Raw genomic sequence first — 19826 nt, forward strand, 5'->3', positions numbered from 1 at the left:
AGTCTCCGTACATACCCTGATAAGAACACCTCAAAAGAAGCGTGAAAACCTCTTGAGAACTCCTGGAATCGTTATCGCACAAAAAATCCGCACCTTACTTCTATCAATGAACCCATCACCACTCTTCCATTATTTCCACCACCACTTTCTATATTCAAATTAATCTCCTCACCAGACTCCATATCCAACTAAAAAAATCAACTTTTTTTTTAAAAAAAACAAAATCACACACTCACTCACCCACTACCCTGACATAAAATCGACGACGCTAGAGAACTCTGACAACCAGACCCCTCCATTTCCGCAACGCAACTTGCCAACCAAAACCATCATCAAATCAAAAGCTCACTCGCTCACCCAGCGAATCTGGAACTCCCTCAATCCAACAAAACCAAGGAAGATCAAGGGGCACCGTTCAGACGGCGCACGTTAGCAAAAGGCGCAAAAGAGTGGAAGGAAACGATTGTTGGTTATAATTGGGTGAGAGGAGTCGGCGAAACGTAGCATGGTAACCTCAGCTTTGTTTATGTGGAGAAAAGCGATTAAAAAAAGGGTGACTAATGTGCGCCGGATTGGGCAGTGCGCACGGGGCGTGGCATAGCGGAGAAAGGGACGTGGAAAGGGCAGAGGAAAAGCGCAAGAGCATAGAAAGAGAGAGTGGATAGTTGGGTAGAGATAGAGAGAAGGCCACGTCACCCTCAGATCTTTCTCATTCAACCAAATTCAACAATGACCAATGCCTGTCCCCAAAATATCCCATCACACCTATCAACCAAATCTATTCACACTCAAATTACATATTTTCATATCTTAATAAATTTCTAAATACTGTATTCTAATAATTATATCTTAACACTCTTACTATAAAAATATTCATATAACTAAATTAACATTTATTAAATATTGGGTACAAAAATAGAAAAAATAGTTATAGATACTCAATGAGTGCGTCATTAATAAACCTAATTAGTTAATTAGCAAGATGTGTATTCTTTTTTATTATATATGTAGAAAATTGTGATTAATTCATGGTTAAATTTCTTTTTAATTGAAATGAGAAAGTTTTATACCTCTCATTCTATTCACCAGTGTGCTTTTGCCACAAATCCGTAATTATTCTCTCAATGTTGGTTTCATTATCTATAGTTCATCCCTTTCAATGTAACTAATAATTATTGGCTCGCAAATGTGAAACTAATTCTTTGCAATTATTATTTCGTTAATTACAAGTAGTTATACACTCCTTAGTTCATAACAAATTATTATCACATGTATATTATAGTAGATTTGTCGTTATTTATTGTTGTTTTTGTTAACTTTCTAACATGAAATGTTTGTCATTAAATCAATTACACTACATGAATACTTTTTAATATATATATATATATATATATATATATATTATATATATATATATATATATATATATATAACTTATCAACTTTCAATAACCAAAATACTTGTTCAAATATAAAAACATTCTTTCAAACATTTAGAACACAGCTGAAATAATTAATCAACTAAAAAGTATTTTATTAACACAATTAAAATAAAAATAAAGTTTATATATTCTTTGAGTTTTTTTTTTCTTAAAGTGGATAATAAATCTTTCATATCTGTATAAATGTTTGCTTGAGTCTTCCCTTATGCTTGCCATAATATTTGCACATAAGTTAAATTTGTGTCTTTAATTGTATTTTCATTAGGCTGTTTTGTTTTCTAATATAAATTTTGGAAGAGTGGATTTCAAGGAAAAAACAAATATAAAAGTAAGGTTGTTTGGATTAAGGGGAAAATGATAAGAAAAAAGAGACATAAAAGAAAAATTTATAAAAATTAGTGAATGATGTGATGGAATTAATAAATTAAAAAAATATTTTAGTTAATAAAATTGAATAGTTATCATGTTACTTTTTATCATAAAAGTAATTTAAAATAAAATATAATTAATGTAAATTAAGTTAAAAGGAAACAAAGGTTATTATTTAAAATAGAAAAAGTTAAAATTGATAAAATTATATTAAAATGAAATGTAATTCATAAAAAATAAGTTGTTATAAATTGTAGGTGATTAATTTTTTATTATTATTATTATTAAACTCAAAACATGTTTAAGGCAACAAGAAGTAGGGGTGGGCAACTTGAATTGCAGTTAATTAGGGGTGGGCATAGTTCATCAAACTGAACTTGAACTGCAGTTAACTGTATTATTTTATAAATAGACTAAACTGTTTTTACTAAAAACTAATTAAATTATTTTACAGTTTAGATTAAAAAAACTGAAACTTAATAATTTTAGCATGGTTAACTAGTTAACTAGTTAACGCATGCGTCTCTTCATCCTTTCTCCATCAGAATCTCTCTCTTTATCACTATTGCGTTTCACACAGATTTTGTCGTTGCCCTCTTCCTTCCTACCGCTACCCATCCCGCCGTCGCCCATCTCCCTCGATTAGCCCTCTAGGGTTTCCTCATCGGTTCTCTTTTCGCTCCAGCGTCAATTTACATTAAATAGACACCTTTGGCTTCTTACCATAAACCGCTCTCAAGGTTTCCAAGCACGTTAGCTTCGATACCCCCTCAAAAGCCCGACTCAGTCATCGCTTTCTTCACTAGAAATGGATTCACCCACGCTCACATCAACAACATCGTCAAAAGCATACCCAACATACTCATATGCAATGCTGACGAGAGGCTTTCGCCAAAGTTCCAATTTTTACGCTCAAAAGGTGCTTCTGCTTCTAATATCATTCGCCTCATTAATAGGTGCCCCAGAATCCTCGTATCCAGCCTCAAGAACAACGTGATCCCCTCCTTCGAATTGGTGAGAAGCTTCCTCCAATCTGACCAGAAAACCATTGATTGTGTTTTCTATAGTAGACATTTCCTTCGATATAAAGTTGGAGCGCAAAATGTGGACATGTTGTTTGATGTTGGAGTCAAGGACTCCGGCATCGGCTATTTGTTCAGAGGGAGGCTCTCTATATTCTTGTCTACTAACTTGAGGGAGACTATTGATGAAGTTAAGGAAATGGGGTTCGACCCTTCCAAGATAAAGGTTTGAGAGAGAAGAGTGCCAAGTTGTATACCCTGTTTGGTGTTTTTGAAGAGTTGTTTCTTAAAAGTTTTGTGATGCGTTTTAAGGAGGAATCGTCTCAATTATTAAAGCTTTATCAGAGCAAAAAATGTTTCCAAGAAAACAGAAGGACGGTGTAGAATCTGTCAGTTAGCAAGTGGATTACTTAAGAGAACAAATTTAACCATGTTGTTATCATCCCATCCAAGTACTTTTGTTAATCTTGTCGAAGTAGCAATTGATTTAACTAAGATGTTCCATTTTACCGGGTTGAAAGTGTTGTTTATTTATCATATATTCTTCAACTTACATTACAATAATGATGTAGTCAATTGCTATCCTTTATAAATGACTGAAGAAACAAGGACAGATTCTTTATGGAATGCTCATTGCATAACGTTGTTGTTCCCTTGGTAAGAAATATATATTTTTTGTATTTTGATGGTGAATCATTTACATTAAATAGAGTATTGACATGCACATACATATGTTGTGGCGGAAAGAGAATCAAGAAGATTGAAAGAAGACAATGGGTAATTTGATTTGATGAATTATTAGATTGAAGAGTTTTGTGAGTTGTTTATGCACCGTTAGCTCGAAGTCGCATAAATTGGCCACTGCATTTGTGTGTTTCCATTACTGAACGTGAAAGGGAAACATATGAAGAAGAGTGTTTTTGATGCAAACTGAATTGTATTGCAGTATGAGTGAACTCAAAAATAGTTCAGTTTAATTACTCTAAACTATTTTTTAGTTTAGTGCAGTTCTGTTGAAATAGTTTATAGTTATCTATAGATTATAATAGTGCAGTACATTATACGGGAGTTTGCCCACCCCTACCAACAAGTTATAACTCATTTTCTCTACCACTAAGAAATTGTACATTTTTAAAGTGAACTAAAAGAAGGACAAACATACAAGATCTTGGGTGCTTCTCAACCCATCCTCTCTAATCACTCCTCACGAATAAAAACAAACATATTAAATATGTGTCTTTTCTTTTCCTTGTACTTTAATTGAAACAAACACAAGGTGTGATAGATTTTTATTTTTCAAAGAACTTTCAATTGTTGAAGATGAAACATGTGGAGAAGTATAAAATGTTTTGATGTATCTTTTTCATATTTTTTTTTCAGTAATAGCATTTTCATAGTAGATTTGGATTTTCCAAAGAGGAACTTTCAATTCAATTGTTAAAGATGAATCATGTGGAAAAGTGTAAATTGTTTTGCTATATCTATCCCATATTTTTTCAATCATGGCATTTTTATAGTAGATTTAGCTTTTTCAAAAGAGAAACTTTCACTTGAAGAAGATAAAACATGTGGAAAAGTAAAGATAAAAGATGTGGAAAAGTATAAAATATTTTTATGTATCTATCTCATATTTTTTTCAATCATAGCATTTTTATTCATAGCATCTTCATAAATCACTCTTCTTGAATATTGAATAGAAACAAACATGTTAAATCTATGTCTTTTTCTCTCCCTTAAATAATACTTCAATTGAAACAAACACAACATAAAGGTGTGGTAGTTTGAATTTTCTAAAGAGGAACTTTCAATTGTTGAAGATGAAAAATGTGGAAAAATACAAAATGTTTTGATGAATTTATCCCATGTTTTTTTTTTCAATTACAACATTTTCATATCACTTCTACATCAAATCAATATCTTAACAATGTTATAAATAAATAGTTTAATATTTATAAACTATATACACTTTCAAATGAAATTTTTGGTTTTGTTGGACATATATTCACCCTTTTTTATTATGAAATTTTTTATATTCACCCTTTTTATTATGAAATTTTTTATACAGTTCACTATAAGAAATGAGACATTTATGCTTTTCTTCTAATGGATTAATATATAATTCAATATTCATAACTCAAGAAATATAACCTAACTCAAATACACCACACTTGATTATTTAAATGTAAACGTGGTATCTGTATGAGGCAACTAAAAAATTATCTCATACCAACACAAAACTTAATATTTAGTGTACAATTAATAATTAATGTTGATTAACAGTTATTTAATATTCATATTAATTCATTTAGTTTACATACATTATAACAACATTAAATAACTTGTAAATATTATTATCAAATGTACAGAGAGAGAAATCAGCAGTAGGATAAAGAATTAGAAAAAATTACATCTAACCTTATTACAAGATAGTTTAGTCACTCATGATGATTTATCTATTTACAAGCATGTGGAACTATTGTTCCTCCCTCGCGAGAAAAGTGTCTACAACAAAGCCTAAGAGAGAATTCCCTAAAACATAACAACATTCAGTTTATATAGGAATACAATTGATGTTAAGTCTAGTCTTTAGTGCTTAGTTGCAAAAGTTTCTTTTATGTATGATTTCCTTATTTCTCAAGAATCTTCTTTGGTGATCAACTATGAAGACAAAAGTTATAATTTTCCTTAACGGTCTTTCCGTGCTCAACACATTTCTAAAACTCGGTTGAATAATTCTTCTATTTTTGTAAAAGTGCTACATTTTTATCAAATTTTCAAATCATACTTAATTCCACACTTTTCTATTTATGTAAAAGTGCTACATATTTAACATAAAAAAATCATCTTACTTAATTCTCAGTATTATATATTTGTAACTATAAGGATATTCAGTCAAAAATATATTAAATTAATGTATTTTAACTGTCAAAAAGTTTATATTAATTCAAGTAAAACACTTATCAATATCATATTTGAAAAGTTTGATTTCTACTAATATTATCTTTTGAAAAATAACCTAAAAGTAAAAAACATACTTTTCAAATTTAAAATTTTGAAAAAGTTAAATCTTCCTTCTAAAAAAAAAAGTAGAAAACATGCTTCTATATAAATTTTGAAAAAGTTACTTTTTCCTTCTATAAAACATGTCCGAGTATGTTACGGTTCAAGTGAATTTAATCCAATTTCTTATTTTCTTTGTAGTTTTTGTATTGTAAAGTGGGAAAAAAAATTATTGTTTCCTTCTTCTATGCTTGTGCATTGGAAGTAAAAAAAAAAATTCATTTCATGGAATTTAAACGGTTGCACAACTTTATTCTATGAAAGTAAAGTCTAATTTTTGTACAAATTAAAGTTTTGAATTGATGTCATCATGTCCTATGACGATTTTAATGTAATTGAATTTGAACTGAAGTCATCATCTTCATTAACAATTTTAGTATAATTGATTTTATTGTCATCCCATTACTAACTCCAATGTAATTGATTTTATTATCATCCTTATTGTCAACTTCGTTATATTTGATATCAATTACATTAAAGTTAACAATGAAGTTAATAACGAGAAATAATCAATAAATTGTCAATGAGAATAACAATTTCAATTCAAATTCAATTATATTAAAATCGTCACATCAGAATTCTCGTTCAAAATCAATTATACTAAAATCATCAGTTTGAATTCAATTTTAATAAAATCGTCACAACGACGATTTCACTTCAAAACTTTAATTCCCATAACCATATCCATAATTTTGAAAAAAAGAAATTAACCCACTTTGTTTAAAAAACCAATTTAAGCAAGTTCATTGAGATCAAATGAGTGTTGTAAGGGTAGTGAGTTGTATACATAAGTGCATAACATCGCAGAACTGAACGTGTGATATTCATGACACACTTAAAATGGTTCAACTCTTTGCTTGGAAGCTGTGCGAACCGGTTGATTCATGTTTCCATGTCCACGTGCAATCACAAAGCTGAGTTCCCCATTGGCCTCAAACCACCAAAACCCAACCAAACCCTTAGGAATCACCTTGAATGCAATAGGCACACCAAAGTGCTTCTCCTCTTCAGATCCTTGTTAAGAAAAAGACCAACTTTCAACGCCATTGACAGCTTTTCTCTTCTTTATGCCCTCAAAGCCTGCAACAACAAACACTCCTCCACCCAAGGAAAACAACTGCATACCCTCATCGTAAAACTTGGGTACCAAGCCATAGTTCAACTCCAGACATCCCTTTTAAAAGTCTACGCCCAGAGTGGCAACCTACGTGATGCACACCAAGTGTTCGTTCAAATACCCTCTAAGAATACCATATGCTGGACCTCTTTGATATCCGCCTATGTTGACAACCACAAGCCTGGGACAGCTTTGCAACTGTTCAAAGAGATGCAAAGGAACAATGTGGAACCTGATGAAGTCACTGTGACCGTTGCCCTCTCTGCCTGTGCTGAGACCGGGGCACTGGAAATGGGTGAATGGATTCATGCCTTGGTCAGGTGTAAAGCAGGGCTGAACAGAGATTTGTGTTTGGATAATGCTCTTATAAACATGTATGCGAAATGTGGGGATGTTGTGACGGCTAGGAAGGTGTTTGATGGTATGAAAAAGAAAGATGTCACAACTTGGACTTCCATGATCGTGGGGCATGCAGTCCATGGGCAAGCAAGTGACGCTCTTCAACTTTTTTCAGAAATGAGCTCAGGTAGAGACAAGGGAGATTGTGTCATGACCCCAAATGACGTAACATTCATTGGAGTTTTAATGGCTTGCAGCCATGCAGGGTTGGTTGAGGAAGGAAAGTGGCATTTCAGAAGCATGAGTGAAGTTTATGGTATAGAGCCTAAAGAGGCTCACTTTGGCTGTATGGTGGATCTCTTATGCAGAGGTGGGCATCTGAGAGATGCCCATGACTTCATTATGGAGATGACAATTCCACCAAGTGTGATTGTCTGGCGAACCTTGTTGGGAGCTTGCTGTGTTCACGGTGAATTAGAGTTAGCTGTCGAAGTTAGGCACAAACTACTCAAGTTGGATCCTGGCTCTGTAGGTGACAGCGTTGCTATGTCTAATATTTATGCAAATAAAGGCTTGTGGAACAACAAGATACTTGTGAGGAATCAGATAAAACACTCAAGAGCTCCTGGTAGTAGCTCAATTGAGGTGGAAAGTGGGGTTGGTGAATTTCTGATCGTTGATGGCGATCATCCTTTATGACAGATAAGCGATGATGTTCCATTGAAGCTTATGGTTGATTGCCAAGTTCGTTCTATCCTATTAAGCACCAATGAGAGGTAGCTTACTTATGTACAAGCTAATCCCGCAAAGTTGTTTAGTTTCTTTTCTTTTCTGCTCCCAGTTCAACCATTGTTATTGTAGGTAAAAACAGGCTAGAGACAAACTACACATTCGAACAGTAGAAGTGGTAATAACTTATATATGACAAGTATAGCCAATTCAAGATTCAACAGTGAAGTTTAGTATAGGGATAAAAATGAGAGTCAAGAATTCACGAATGAGTTTTGCCAATGATATTGCCCCGCGATCCATGAGTGTTTTTTATACCGAATGCTATCGGTATGTATGATTGATCGAATAAAGGAAAATAATAGAGTTTTCTTTTTCCTTTAACTGACTCACCCCCACCTTACCTATGGGTTGTTTTGTTTTGTAATAATGAATCTGACTAATCATTGGCATACGGGTATACAAGGGGTTTGGGATCTTTTGGAATTGGGTTCCTATCAATCTCACCCCATATAAATTTTGCCTTGTCCTCAAGAGAAAGGTAAGAAACTTCTCCTTGATTCTCTTTGCTTCTTTCCAAGTAGCCTCTCCGACTGTTTGAGTAGTCCAAAGGATAAGCCATTCATGACTACTTGCTATCATGCTTACTCTCTCTGGATGCTAGAATTGCCTTTGGAACAACTGGATTTGTATCTTAAACCTCTATCTCAGGGAGCATTGTGATTTCTACTAATATACCTTGATGAGATTTCTTGGACTATAATACTTGGAATACAGGATGAACGTTGGTTGCTTCTGGAAATTGTAGCTTATTATACGCTACCTCCCTTAGGTGGGCTACAATTTAGAAAGAACAAAATAGCGTGGAGACAATTTTGGATTGATCTATGTTTAAAAGCAATAAAATGGACATATTTAGATGATCAATCAACTACTACTTTTATAACTTCATCTCAATGTGACTTTGGCAGTCTCATTATTTACTGTATTGAAATCTCTTCCCAAACTTTCTTATTACTCATCAATATCCGTAAGACATTACTTCTTTTCTTAAAAAAAATCAACAATAATGACATTTTGTCATGTCCACGATAGAGAAAATTCAAAACTTGAGGTGTAAGAGATATCAAACCCCCACCAATTTCGTAGTGTCAAATTAAAAGAATGGTGGTGTGATTGTGACCACTTTCAAACAAATTTATTTTCTTGTAGTCACATGATAGTTGTTTGTGCATATTCTCATGTATTGTTAATGAAATTTATCAATATTGTTTATAGTTTCGACATTGTAGATAAGGTTTATCAAGTCCAATTTTATTCATTAATAAATGAAGATTATTAATCCAGTTATACTAGTATGAATTTCATACCATGTCTTAAAATGTGGAGTGAGGCATCTGAAAGACCAACTACTACTCAAATCCATAACAAAATGAATCGACCAATTTTGGATGAATCGAAAAAATGTTTTTAGTGTCACAATGAAGGTCATCATAGAAAAACATGTCTATTTTATCAATAATTTTATTGTTTTGTAGTTTTCATTGCTTTCTATTGTCGATATACTAATAGATTATTGTTAATATATGATTTAATTATTATAGTATAATTCTTCTAAACCAATAAATTATTGTAAAATAAAAATCATAGAATCCAATAACTAGTTAACTTTAATTCAAAAAATACATTGATCACTTGCTAATATACACGTACATAGGATTTTGAGATTTTAGTAAATATTATGGATAGATTACCAAATTATATATTTGAATAACTTAATATTCACCAAATATCCATAACCTAAATTCCACCATCATTCTCACCACCACCATCAAATTGAAAAATGTATTTAAAATCATAAGGACAAAAGACATCAACTTAAAGCAGTAAACAGGTATCAAACCCTGCCTTCCGGGCACACGCCCTGCACCCAACCACTCAGGCTGTGCACCCAAAACGATATATGATGCAAAAATAGACATATATACCTTAAATACTTAATGGTTTCCCATCACTACAAAACAATTACCAAACACCTATGTGAAATGCATTTATTGATACTTTAAGAATCATTTAAAATTTTATGCATTCTTGTACTGTAAATTATTTTCAATTTTCTCCAATCTCATATCAATAACATTAATATCAATATCTATGACAAATTGTAATTATTATTGAAATATATAAAATCTTTCGCAGATGAAAGAGATAAACAATAAAAAATTATAATATGTAAGAAAATAAAAGATAGTTGAGTGGATATGAACAATCCAACTCTTAATATCTTCTAATATAAGAATGAATATTTATAGTTCATAAAAGTTAAAACTTACTGATATTTCTAAAATTAAAAATATTTAGTATAAGATTCAAATACATTAAATATCAACACTTTCATCAACTTTTATTCCTATTTGTATTTTTTTCCTCATATTTTCTCAAGCACATTTCCCTTCATATTTTTATAATGTAGATTTTGTCCTTATATATTTACAATGTTGCACATCTGTATTGATCTTTTTACAACGTTGTACATTTTATTTTTTTAGTAACATGTTATTAACACATCAATCCATGTTATTATCATGAGTTGACAGTGTCAAACATGTTTTTGTTAATTATGGACAAAATACTAAAATCCATCCGTTATTCTTTTTAAAAACAAAAACAAAATGGTCAAAATCTATACTTATATAATGAATATTTTTTTCATATTTTTTTTTTAATTTTACTCTTTAAACTAATATTTTTTTTAAATTTAAATAAATATTTTATCAATCTTATTTTTAATTTTTTTTATTTGACCATTTCTTTAACTTAATATTTTTTTAATTATAAAACTACTTACAAAATAAAGAAAAACTAATTGCAATAAAATTACAAGAATTATTTTAATTTTATGATAATAACAATAATTTTATTTTTAATTGTTATAAAAAAATGTAAACATTCTTCGTATGTGTTTCATTAAGTATAAGAAAAAATTTATCATAAAAAGTAATAAATTAGAAAAAAAAATAACAACATTTATTATAATTATGATTATATAAATTTTTATTTAACTATAGTTATAAAGTGGAGTAAAATAGAATATATATATATATATATATATATATATATATATATATATATATTATTTAACTAACCTTTATAATATTTTTGCTATAAGTAAAATTTTCCAACCTTAATATTTCTACCATTGGACAAATAATAAATAAATAAATAAATGAACAGAAAAAGAGACATATTATTCAGTACATGTATTTGAAGAAGACAAACAACCACATATTCAGTAAAAGTAATTCAATATTTTACTATATATCTCATAATAGTAAGCATGTTTCATTTTAAAAATATATAAAATTAACTTACCATAATGTTTGAGTAGTGTCTCCTCCATAAATTTACAATGTAATTTTTCTCTAAATAAATAATTAAGTTTTGTAAAATAAGAGTAAAACTGGTTTAGTCAAAACTTGAGTTGTGGCATGATGAGTGGTGTTATGGTTATGGAAGAGATCTCCAACTCCAAAGCCATGTAAGAGTAACTAACACAGGACAGTGTTTGGGAAGAAGCAGCTCATAACTGAGGTCGAATTCAACCCACAGTGCACATGAAGAGGCACTGGCGCAACATCAGTCACGACGAAGAAAGCCTCCCAGATTCCGATTCCGCCACGCGCTCCACCAGGAAATTCCCTCTCACGCGTCTCATGGCGTTCTCTCTCTTTTTTTCTCTATTCGTTTTCTCCCTCACCTTCCTTTTCCCACACCCTCCCATTGAATCATCTCCAACTATAAAAGCTCTGCTCCAACTCAAACAAACTCAACAAGGTTTCTTCCTCTTCTTCTTTAGTTTATGATTTGGTCTTCATTTCTATTTCAACTTGATAGACTTTAGATCTTGTTCAATTATGTGGGTTGTTTTTGTTTTGTGTAATGTGTCTGCTGTGTTGGATTTGTTTCTGATGAATCACAACCTGAGTCTTTTCTAGTTTTCTCTACATTTTTGCTTACATTTTTGCTTCGTCAAATGTATGCGGTGCAAAAGCTAATAATAGTTGGAGATCCCACCGTGACTGTTGATAAGGCTACAATACTGTATGTGAATATCGACTTGTGACTTAACTTTTGGAATTGAGTTAGGTACAAATTTGAGATGAGATATAAGCCTGATCGATATCTTTAAATATTTAGTCTTGCGAATTTCGTTCAATTGATGTTTCGTTTTTGACATTGACATGAAGTAGTATTGCTGATCTTATATTGACTAATGATATAATCAAAATCAAAGTAATATACATAAGTGGGGTTACACGAGAAAACTTATTCGATTGAGTCAGAATCAAACTCAAAATTTGAAGAAAGCAGACATGAATTCAATCCGAGAGAGAACTTGATGTTTTCCGTGTGTGTTTTTGTAGTTTTGTAAATGAATAAACTGATTTTCCCTGAGAACTTAGGTTTTAGATGAGTTCAAAAGCACTTTGTGATTCATGTACCTGATTTAACCTAGATGAATATGACTTCTGATGTTGCTATTATTGTAGTGACCTGATTTTCCCATTTCCAGATGTTTTAAATATTTGATTTTCTTCTTATGTGCATGGATGAATATTGTGGTTTAACAATGCTTCTTTGGCTTGTAGGTGACTTATCTGATTCTGTTGAGTTGCAAAAAGACAAACTACTTGGTGGCCTTTTAGCAGGTGGTTTCGATGAAAGATCTTGCTTCAGCAGGTACCATTCTGCCTCGTATGGGAAAGGACTATCAGGAAATCCTTCACCTTACCTTATTTCTAGATTGAGAAAATATGAAGCTCTTCACAAGGAATGTGGACCTTACACTGAATCCTATAATAAAACGGTGAAAGATCTCAGGTCTGGTCATGTAAGTGATTCCCCTGCTTGTAAATATGTGGTATGGATTTCATATAGTGGGCTAGGGAATAGGATATTGACCTTAGCTTCTGCATTTCTATACGCCCTCCTCACGAATCGTGTTCTATTGGTTGATCCTGGAGTTGATATGGTAGATCTTTTTTGTGAACCGTTTCCACATGTTTCCTGGTTTCTCCCTCCTGATTTCCCTCTCAACAGTCACTTTTCCAAATTTGATCAGAAGTCTGATCAATGTTACGGGAAAATGGTGAAAAATAAAGCAACTACAAAATCCGTGGTGCCCTCTTTTGTCTATCTTCATCTAGCACATGACTATGATGATCAAGACAAACTTTTCTTCTGTGATGAAGACCAAACTTTTCTTCAGAAAATACCATGGTTAGCGGTGAGAACAGATAATTACTTTATCCCATCTCTATTCTTGATGCCGTCGTTTGAGCAGCAACTGAGTGATCTTTTTCCGAACAAGGAAACAATTTTTCATTTCTTGGGTCGATATCTTTTCCACCCCTCCAACAAAGTTTGGGGACTTGTTAGTAGATACTATCAAGCTTATTTAGCTAATGCTGATGAAAAATTAGGCATCCAGATAAGAGTGTTTGAAACTGGAACTGGTCCATTTCAACATGTGTTGGATCAGATCTTAGCTTGCACCTTGAAGGAGAATCTTTTGCCTGATGTTAATCGAAAGGGTGATTTTGTTAACTCATCAGGAAAGCCGAAGTCAAAAGCTGTACTGATGACATCGTTGAGCTCTGGTTATTTTGAGAAAGTGAGAGACATGTATTGGGAACATCCTACTGCGACAGGAGAAATTATTGGCATTTACCAGCCAAGCCATGAAGGTTATCAACAAACAGAGAAGAAGAGGCACAACCAAAAAGCTTGGGCAGAAATATACTTATTGAGCTTGACCGACGCGTTGGTCACGAGCTCGTGGTCTACTTTCGGCTATGTGGCACAGGGGCTTGGAGGTTTGAAACCATGGATACTGTACAAGCCAGAGAATGGAACAGCCCCTGATCCTGCTTGTCAACGTGCCATGTCAATGGAGCCATGCTTCCATGCTCCTCCCTTCTATGATTGTAAGGCTAAGAGAGGAACTGATACTGGTGCACTTGTTCCACATGTACGGCACTGTGAGGATATGAGCTGGGGTCTTAAGCTTGTAGACAGCTTTAGTTCGCAATAAGTTGCTACGGTCATGAATGCCTTCATGACTGCCATAACTCATAAGTTTTGCAAATTTTGTTGTATTATAGAATTGGTTATTGGTTTGAATTTTTTATTGTTTCCTATAGAAATCATGAAATAGAAAATTTTCTTCGTCATTACTATGTTTCGGTTGAGTGTATAATCTAATAGCATCTATTGGAATGACTAGGATAACAGGTATCATGTGACTTGTGTATATTTGGATGCACTTGCGTAGAGTAGTACTGATTTAGGTTTGAAATAGTAACTTCCTCCATGACTGGTTTTTCTTCGAGAATGTAACTGCCTATTTTTAACAAATTTTCTTCTTTTAATTATATTTCTTTACATCTAATGCCATTAAAATCGGAAAATGTTCTTTTAACAATTTTTTTATAACTTTTTGACCGTGATTGATCCGTTTTAAATATACGAACCAATAAAATAGTGATATATAATTTATTATAAAAAAATGATTAAAAAAAGTTGTTAAAATATCAATAGAATTACCTTAAGTGGTAAAAACTAATCATATTATCAATCACGGTTTTAAAAATTCGGACTTAGACACAAACTCAACATATATCAGATTAACTATGAAGTTAATTATTTTTTCTTGACATATAAACTGTGATTAAATTTAAAAAAACCTTTGTTTTCATATTTAACTTTTGATTTGATATTTATTTAACTTTTTTTTAAGTGAACTAAATTAACTTAATGTAAATTCTGTCCGTAAGACTTCTAAATAATTATATTTTAATATAAATTAGTGTTTTAATTCAGAATTCTAAAATTAACACAAAATTGATATAAACAATTTACATTGTAGATCAATTTCACAAATAAAGTTAATTCACTAAGTTACTTTTATGTGAATACCAATTACAGTGTATTTCTTTTCAGTAATCGTATTTTTTTTTTAAGATAAAAATAGAATGACGAGAATAGAAACAAAATATAGTAAAGAAAATTAAAGAAAATGAAGATGGATTAATGTGAAAGTATTTGAGAAACTGAAAATGTCAAGCGCTAAAAATGTAAATACAGGAAAACAAATTAACAATGATAAAACAAACATTATTACTAAATTAGCCATTATTCTCTTCACGACAATCTCATGATATATGTATAATTTGTCACCTCATTTTTTAAATATGAACAACTGATTTATATTTTTCCTATTTTATGTAAAATAAATGAAAAATTACATAATTTATAATAACTGTTTAAAAACATCATGTTGTGTCAGTTATACTACGTCCATGTTTTACGGTAGTTACTGTATCAACTTCTCTTTCGGTTTCGAGTAATCTATTTTTCAATTTTATCTAACGAACGCCTTTTTTGAATGCATTTCTTGATTTGTCAATCATTCTTTAATGTTCACTTCATTCTAGCTTTATTTCAGTTCCCTTTTTTCGATTTTATTTGTAGCTATTTATTTCTTAATTTTTCCTTCGATATCTTTATCTTTTGATGTAATTATTTGTTTTTTCAATGTGGTTATTTCTATATCCTCTTCGATCTCTTGATATCTTCATGGGTAAGATTATCGTGTTTTTGTTCCATTTAACTAATTATCAACTTTTATAAGACTCGTGAGTCGTAATCCGCCCTTTCCCTTTTCTTGTTTTCTTTTTCTTCTTTATTATTTCTTCATTTTCATCATTTCTCTAACTCTACTCTCTCTCATCTTCATAAATTCCTCACTCAATTTCTTATTTTTTTCAAAATCGTATTTTTGGAATAATGATTTTTCTAAAAGAAAATCTGTCAATTCTTATTTATATAAGAGTTCATTATTTGTTCGATTGAATGAAAAAATTACTTGGAATACGAATAATTTCCAAGTAAGAAGTTATTCTTGATCAAATATGGTATATTGATTTATGTTTAATAGAAATTAAAATGGGCGCCTACGTTTCTGCCTCTGAAATTTATGAAATATTATGACAATTAAGGATCATTGGAATATTGGATGGTCATTTTGGGATTTCCGGAGACATGGTGCATGTTACCGTGGAAAACTACTTTAATTTGAGGTTTGAAACTTGGTACGACAAATTAGATTTAGTTGTATTGAATTGACTTAGGTTTGGAATGACGATGCAATCAAATTGAATAGAATATTGAGTTTTAAATATCATTTTGGATTGAAATGCTTGTTGGAACGTGAAATGTGTGTGATATGAGTGTATTTAAATATCATGAATTGGTTGGAATGGAGAGAATGATTCTCACAAGTCTTAAAATTGATTCTGTAGGATGTAAAACTACTGGTTTTACAATTCACTGAGAAAATTGGGACTTAGCTAATGAATTTCAACTCCAAAGTGAAGGCCAATTCTAGGCCTAAATTTGCTAAGCAAATTCAAATTCACCCAATGAATCAGATGAATGTTACAGTAAATTAGATGAAGTTACACAATAGAATTACATTTACCTAGCAAACCTCAACCAGAAAGCAATTACAATAATTTTTTAATTGAATTTGCTCAGCAATTGGCGTCTCTTGCATAAAATATATTTTTTATCAGACTATATAAACAAAAAATGGTTTAAATATTAATGTATATCACAGGCTATGCATATATAGTGATGTATATCATACATTTGATTGAATTCATGGATGATAAGTTGGATTTGATTGTAAAAGTCACATACCTATTGCAGTATGCTGACTATGTTTGTGAATGGTATGTTTTAAATGCAGACATATATGGTTAACAGTGATATCCTAATAGCGGTCATATAAATCTTTCTCGAAGATGAAATTGGGGGTCTACATGATTGGTATTAAAGCAGTAATACGTCACAAAAAAAGGTAAAGCCATCCACATTCACATATATTCTCTGAATTATCAAAGTATTAGAAAGCAAAATCAATACACATACTAGAAACTGTCGGTTTCTATTCTCAACCACAATCACAAAAGGAGAGAAAGCAGATAATTATATCAGAAAATTAAGTACTCTGATGTCCTTGTTCAGCTTCGTTCTTAATCAGGGATCAGTTCTTTCTTCCTTCACTTAAGATAATATGGTAGCCATGCCTGCAACATCATCCAAGTAAACATTAGCAAGTCTTCCTAAATGATGAAGTGAAGGAGCACAGTTGATAATCAGAATAATTAAAGTTAAGGGCAAGAGAATACGTTGATTTGAAAGGAGCACTAGTTGCGCCAACAGGTGTGCCGAAGGCAACGTCCTGAAATGGCCCGGCCATCTTTCCTCGGGGAAACCATCCAAGGTCTCCACCCTTCTTTCCCGAAGGACATTCAGAATACTCTTGAGCTATCTGTGGTAAGCGAAATATTTTTTATAATAATTGACCAAAATATTTGCTCTAGACTAAATTGCAAATGAACATATTCGTATTTATACTTTTCAATGTCCAGACATTCATCAAACTTCACATTACTTAGAACAGATTGCGGGGGAAGAAAAATATTCTGTATTTATCTAAGCTCCCTTATGAACAGAAAACCAAAATAAGGATTTGAAAAATGAAACAAAAATAAAATTCATTGTATGACCTCCAAAAGAAAAATACCTTTGCAAACTCAGCTGGCGGGACCTTATCTCCGTTGCCGAGCCAACCATCTTGCAGCTTCTTGTAGGCTTCATTGATCTTACCTTGTTTCTCACATAAAATATGCCTAGCTGAACGAAATAAAATGCCAAAAAATAAATCATTGTTGAAAAGAACTAATGATGCATACAATTGTATCTTGGAATTTTGTTTACCTTTTACGTAAGTGCAAGTACCGAGCCCATCTCCACCTTTCCCACCTTTTCCTTTTCCCTTAGAAGCATTCTCATCACTTCCACTTGCAGCCTGCTTCCCCTTCCCCTTCCCTCCTGACTCCTTTGGCTTAGAGTCTTTTCCCATGTTTATCACAACTTAAATAATTTCCACTGTATAAGCAGACCAAACATTTGAAGATTGCAAATGTAAACCAGTAAGAGTCAAATAACAAAGGGGCACTGACTATTAACAGATTCACACAACGATAATGCAAAAGCAAATAAAATGCAATAATGCATAGCAACTTCAACAAAAATACAGAATGTACCATATGCTTAATGGATTTCCCTGTTGGAGATAAAAGTAATGAAAATATCAAGAGGAGAGCATAGAAAATTTAAACCATCCACAAAAGATGAAATGATACAAAAGGAGAAGAATGGGTGGCCAAAAAACAAGCAACCGCCCTCAATCTCCCAAGTAAAAAGAAAAAGAAAAAAAATAAAAAAGAGAATTTATCTACTCCATCCAACATTGAACTCCTAGGAAACAACTCCAATCTGTCTGACAGAAATGCACGGGTGGGGTATTCCGAATAAAATCACTGGAATTGACCTTCGTCTGTCCATGAAGGCCATAACTAAACCCAATAAAATGAGCTCATATCCACAAATTTTCATCTTTTTTTCTAACGTACAGAAATCAATTCAAAAGCCCAAGACAAACCCATTGCTCCTAACAACAGGCTTAACAAAAATGAATCTATGCTTCTATATCTATCAAAATAACGAACAGAGGCAATCAATCTATCTAACTCTATAATTCAGACCTTCTTAATTCCAGTTAAAATCGTTCAACAGAGGTTCGCTAAAGGCTCTCGAGACTTCTGGTAAAAGGGAAAAGAAAGACACAATTAAAGTTAAAAAGAAAACATAAGGGGTTGAGATGTATGAAACAATTAATACATACAAAAACACAATCCGAACCAAACCATGAGCATAAGCCATGTGATTAAATCAAGGGCAATATGGAAATGGAGATTGATGTCGGGTTTCGTGAAAGTGTTACAGCACAGATGTGTCGAAGCGCACAGCATAAGCAATAGAAAACATATGCACAAACAAAGAGAAAGTAGAGAATTGGAACAAACAAGTATATAAATATCTGGGACCTTTTCAGCTAAAAGAACAAATGAAATAGAAAAATACCCGAGTCGGAGACTGAGAAGTTATGAAGAGCGATGAAGGATAGTAACGAGTCACCACACTGGTACTGGAGAAATAAGAATCTCTTTCCGTTTCGCTTTTTTCGTTTTTAAGCATTCAATTGAACGAATTGGGCCAGACCCAAAGTTAAAAACCAGGCCGCTTCTTCCTTCACCCCCACTTTTTTTTCTTCCACCACTAAAATCAAATGAGTGTTTCATTCTACACCTCTAACATCTCATCTGCACCTCAAAAAATTCTAATTTTAACTTCCTGACATCTCATCATTATACTAAACCTATAACTTTATAGAAAATTTTATTTTTAACTTTAATAAATATATTTTTGTTTTCTTTTTTTGTTAAAAAGATTCTACATCATCTTAATAATAACTAAATTTAAAACTCAAATATTATTTAATATAATTTTATATTTTAATAATTATTAAAATATGATTTATGTTATAATAGTAGTTATATTAAAAATATAAAAATAAAATAATTAAAATAAAAATAATAACAATAAAAATAAAATTATATTAAATAAAATACTTAATATATTTAAATATATTAAATTATATTAAAATATTAAATTAAATTAAATAATTATTAAAATTTAAATAAAAAACAAAATTTTAAAACAATTATTTATCAAATAAAAAATAAAATGATATTAAATAAAATATTTAAATATATTA

General features: G+C 31.5%; 3 protein-coding genes and 1 pseudogene across 5 annotated transcripts; 3 read left to right on the plus strand and 1 right to left on the minus strand.

Annotated features, from left to right (window-relative positions):
- The first annotated feature begins 560 nt into the window (after positions 1–560).
- On the plus strand, positions 561–3064 carry LOC148193380 (uncharacterized; annotated as a pseudogene).
- Positions 3065–6667: 3603 nt separating this feature from the next.
- LOC124820626 (putative pentatricopeptide repeat-containing protein At1g74400) lies at positions 6668–8298 on the plus strand. The gene has a single exon (XM_047292365.2). The coding sequence runs from the start codon at positions 6719–6721 to the stop codon at positions 8045–8047; it is 1329 nt and encodes a 442-aa protein (XP_047148321.2). The 5' UTR covers positions 6668–6718; the 3' UTR covers positions 8048–8298.
- Positions 8299–11601: 3303 nt separating this feature from the next.
- Positions 11602–14362, plus strand: LOC148193381 (galactoside 2-alpha-L-fucosyltransferase-like). The gene is made up of 2 exons (XM_088098288.1): positions 11602–11911; positions 12727–14362. The coding sequence occupies exons 1-2, from the start codon at positions 11692–11694 to the stop codon at positions 14169–14171; spliced, it is 1665 nt and encodes a 554-aa protein (XP_087954414.1). The 5' UTR covers positions 11602–11691; the 3' UTR covers positions 14172–14362.
- A 2626-nt stretch (positions 14363–16988) lies between these two features.
- Positions 16989–19253, minus strand: LOC124820585 (uncharacterized). 3 transcript variants are annotated; one of them, XM_047292320.2, is made up of 5 exons: positions 19133–19253; positions 17924–18094; positions 17730–17839; positions 17332–17474; positions 16989–17229 (listed from the first exon to the last, which is right to left on the minus strand). In XM_047292320.2, exons 2-5 carry the CDS (start codon positions 18066–18068, stop codon positions 17187–17189), a joined length of 441 nt encoding a protein of 146 aa, XP_047148276.1. In that variant the 5' UTR covers positions 18069–18094; positions 19133–19253; the 3' UTR covers positions 16989–17186. The 3 variants fall into 3 exon arrangements, with proteins under 3 accessions (XP_047148276.1, XP_047148269.1, XP_087954345.1); XM_047292313.2 differs by having other exon boundaries at positions 17924–18079; positions 19133–19252; XM_088098219.1 differs by lacking the exon at positions 19133–19253 and adding an exon at positions 18754–18772.
- Between the last annotated feature and the right edge of the window lie 573 nt (positions 19254–19826).

This window comes from Vigna umbellata, chromosome 9, assembly GCF_029865625.1.
Source record: "Vigna umbellata cultivar VRB3 chromosome 9, Vumbellata_1.0, whole genome shotgun sequence".
NCBI lineage: Eukaryota > Viridiplantae > Streptophyta > Magnoliopsida > Fabales > Fabaceae > Vigna > Vigna umbellata.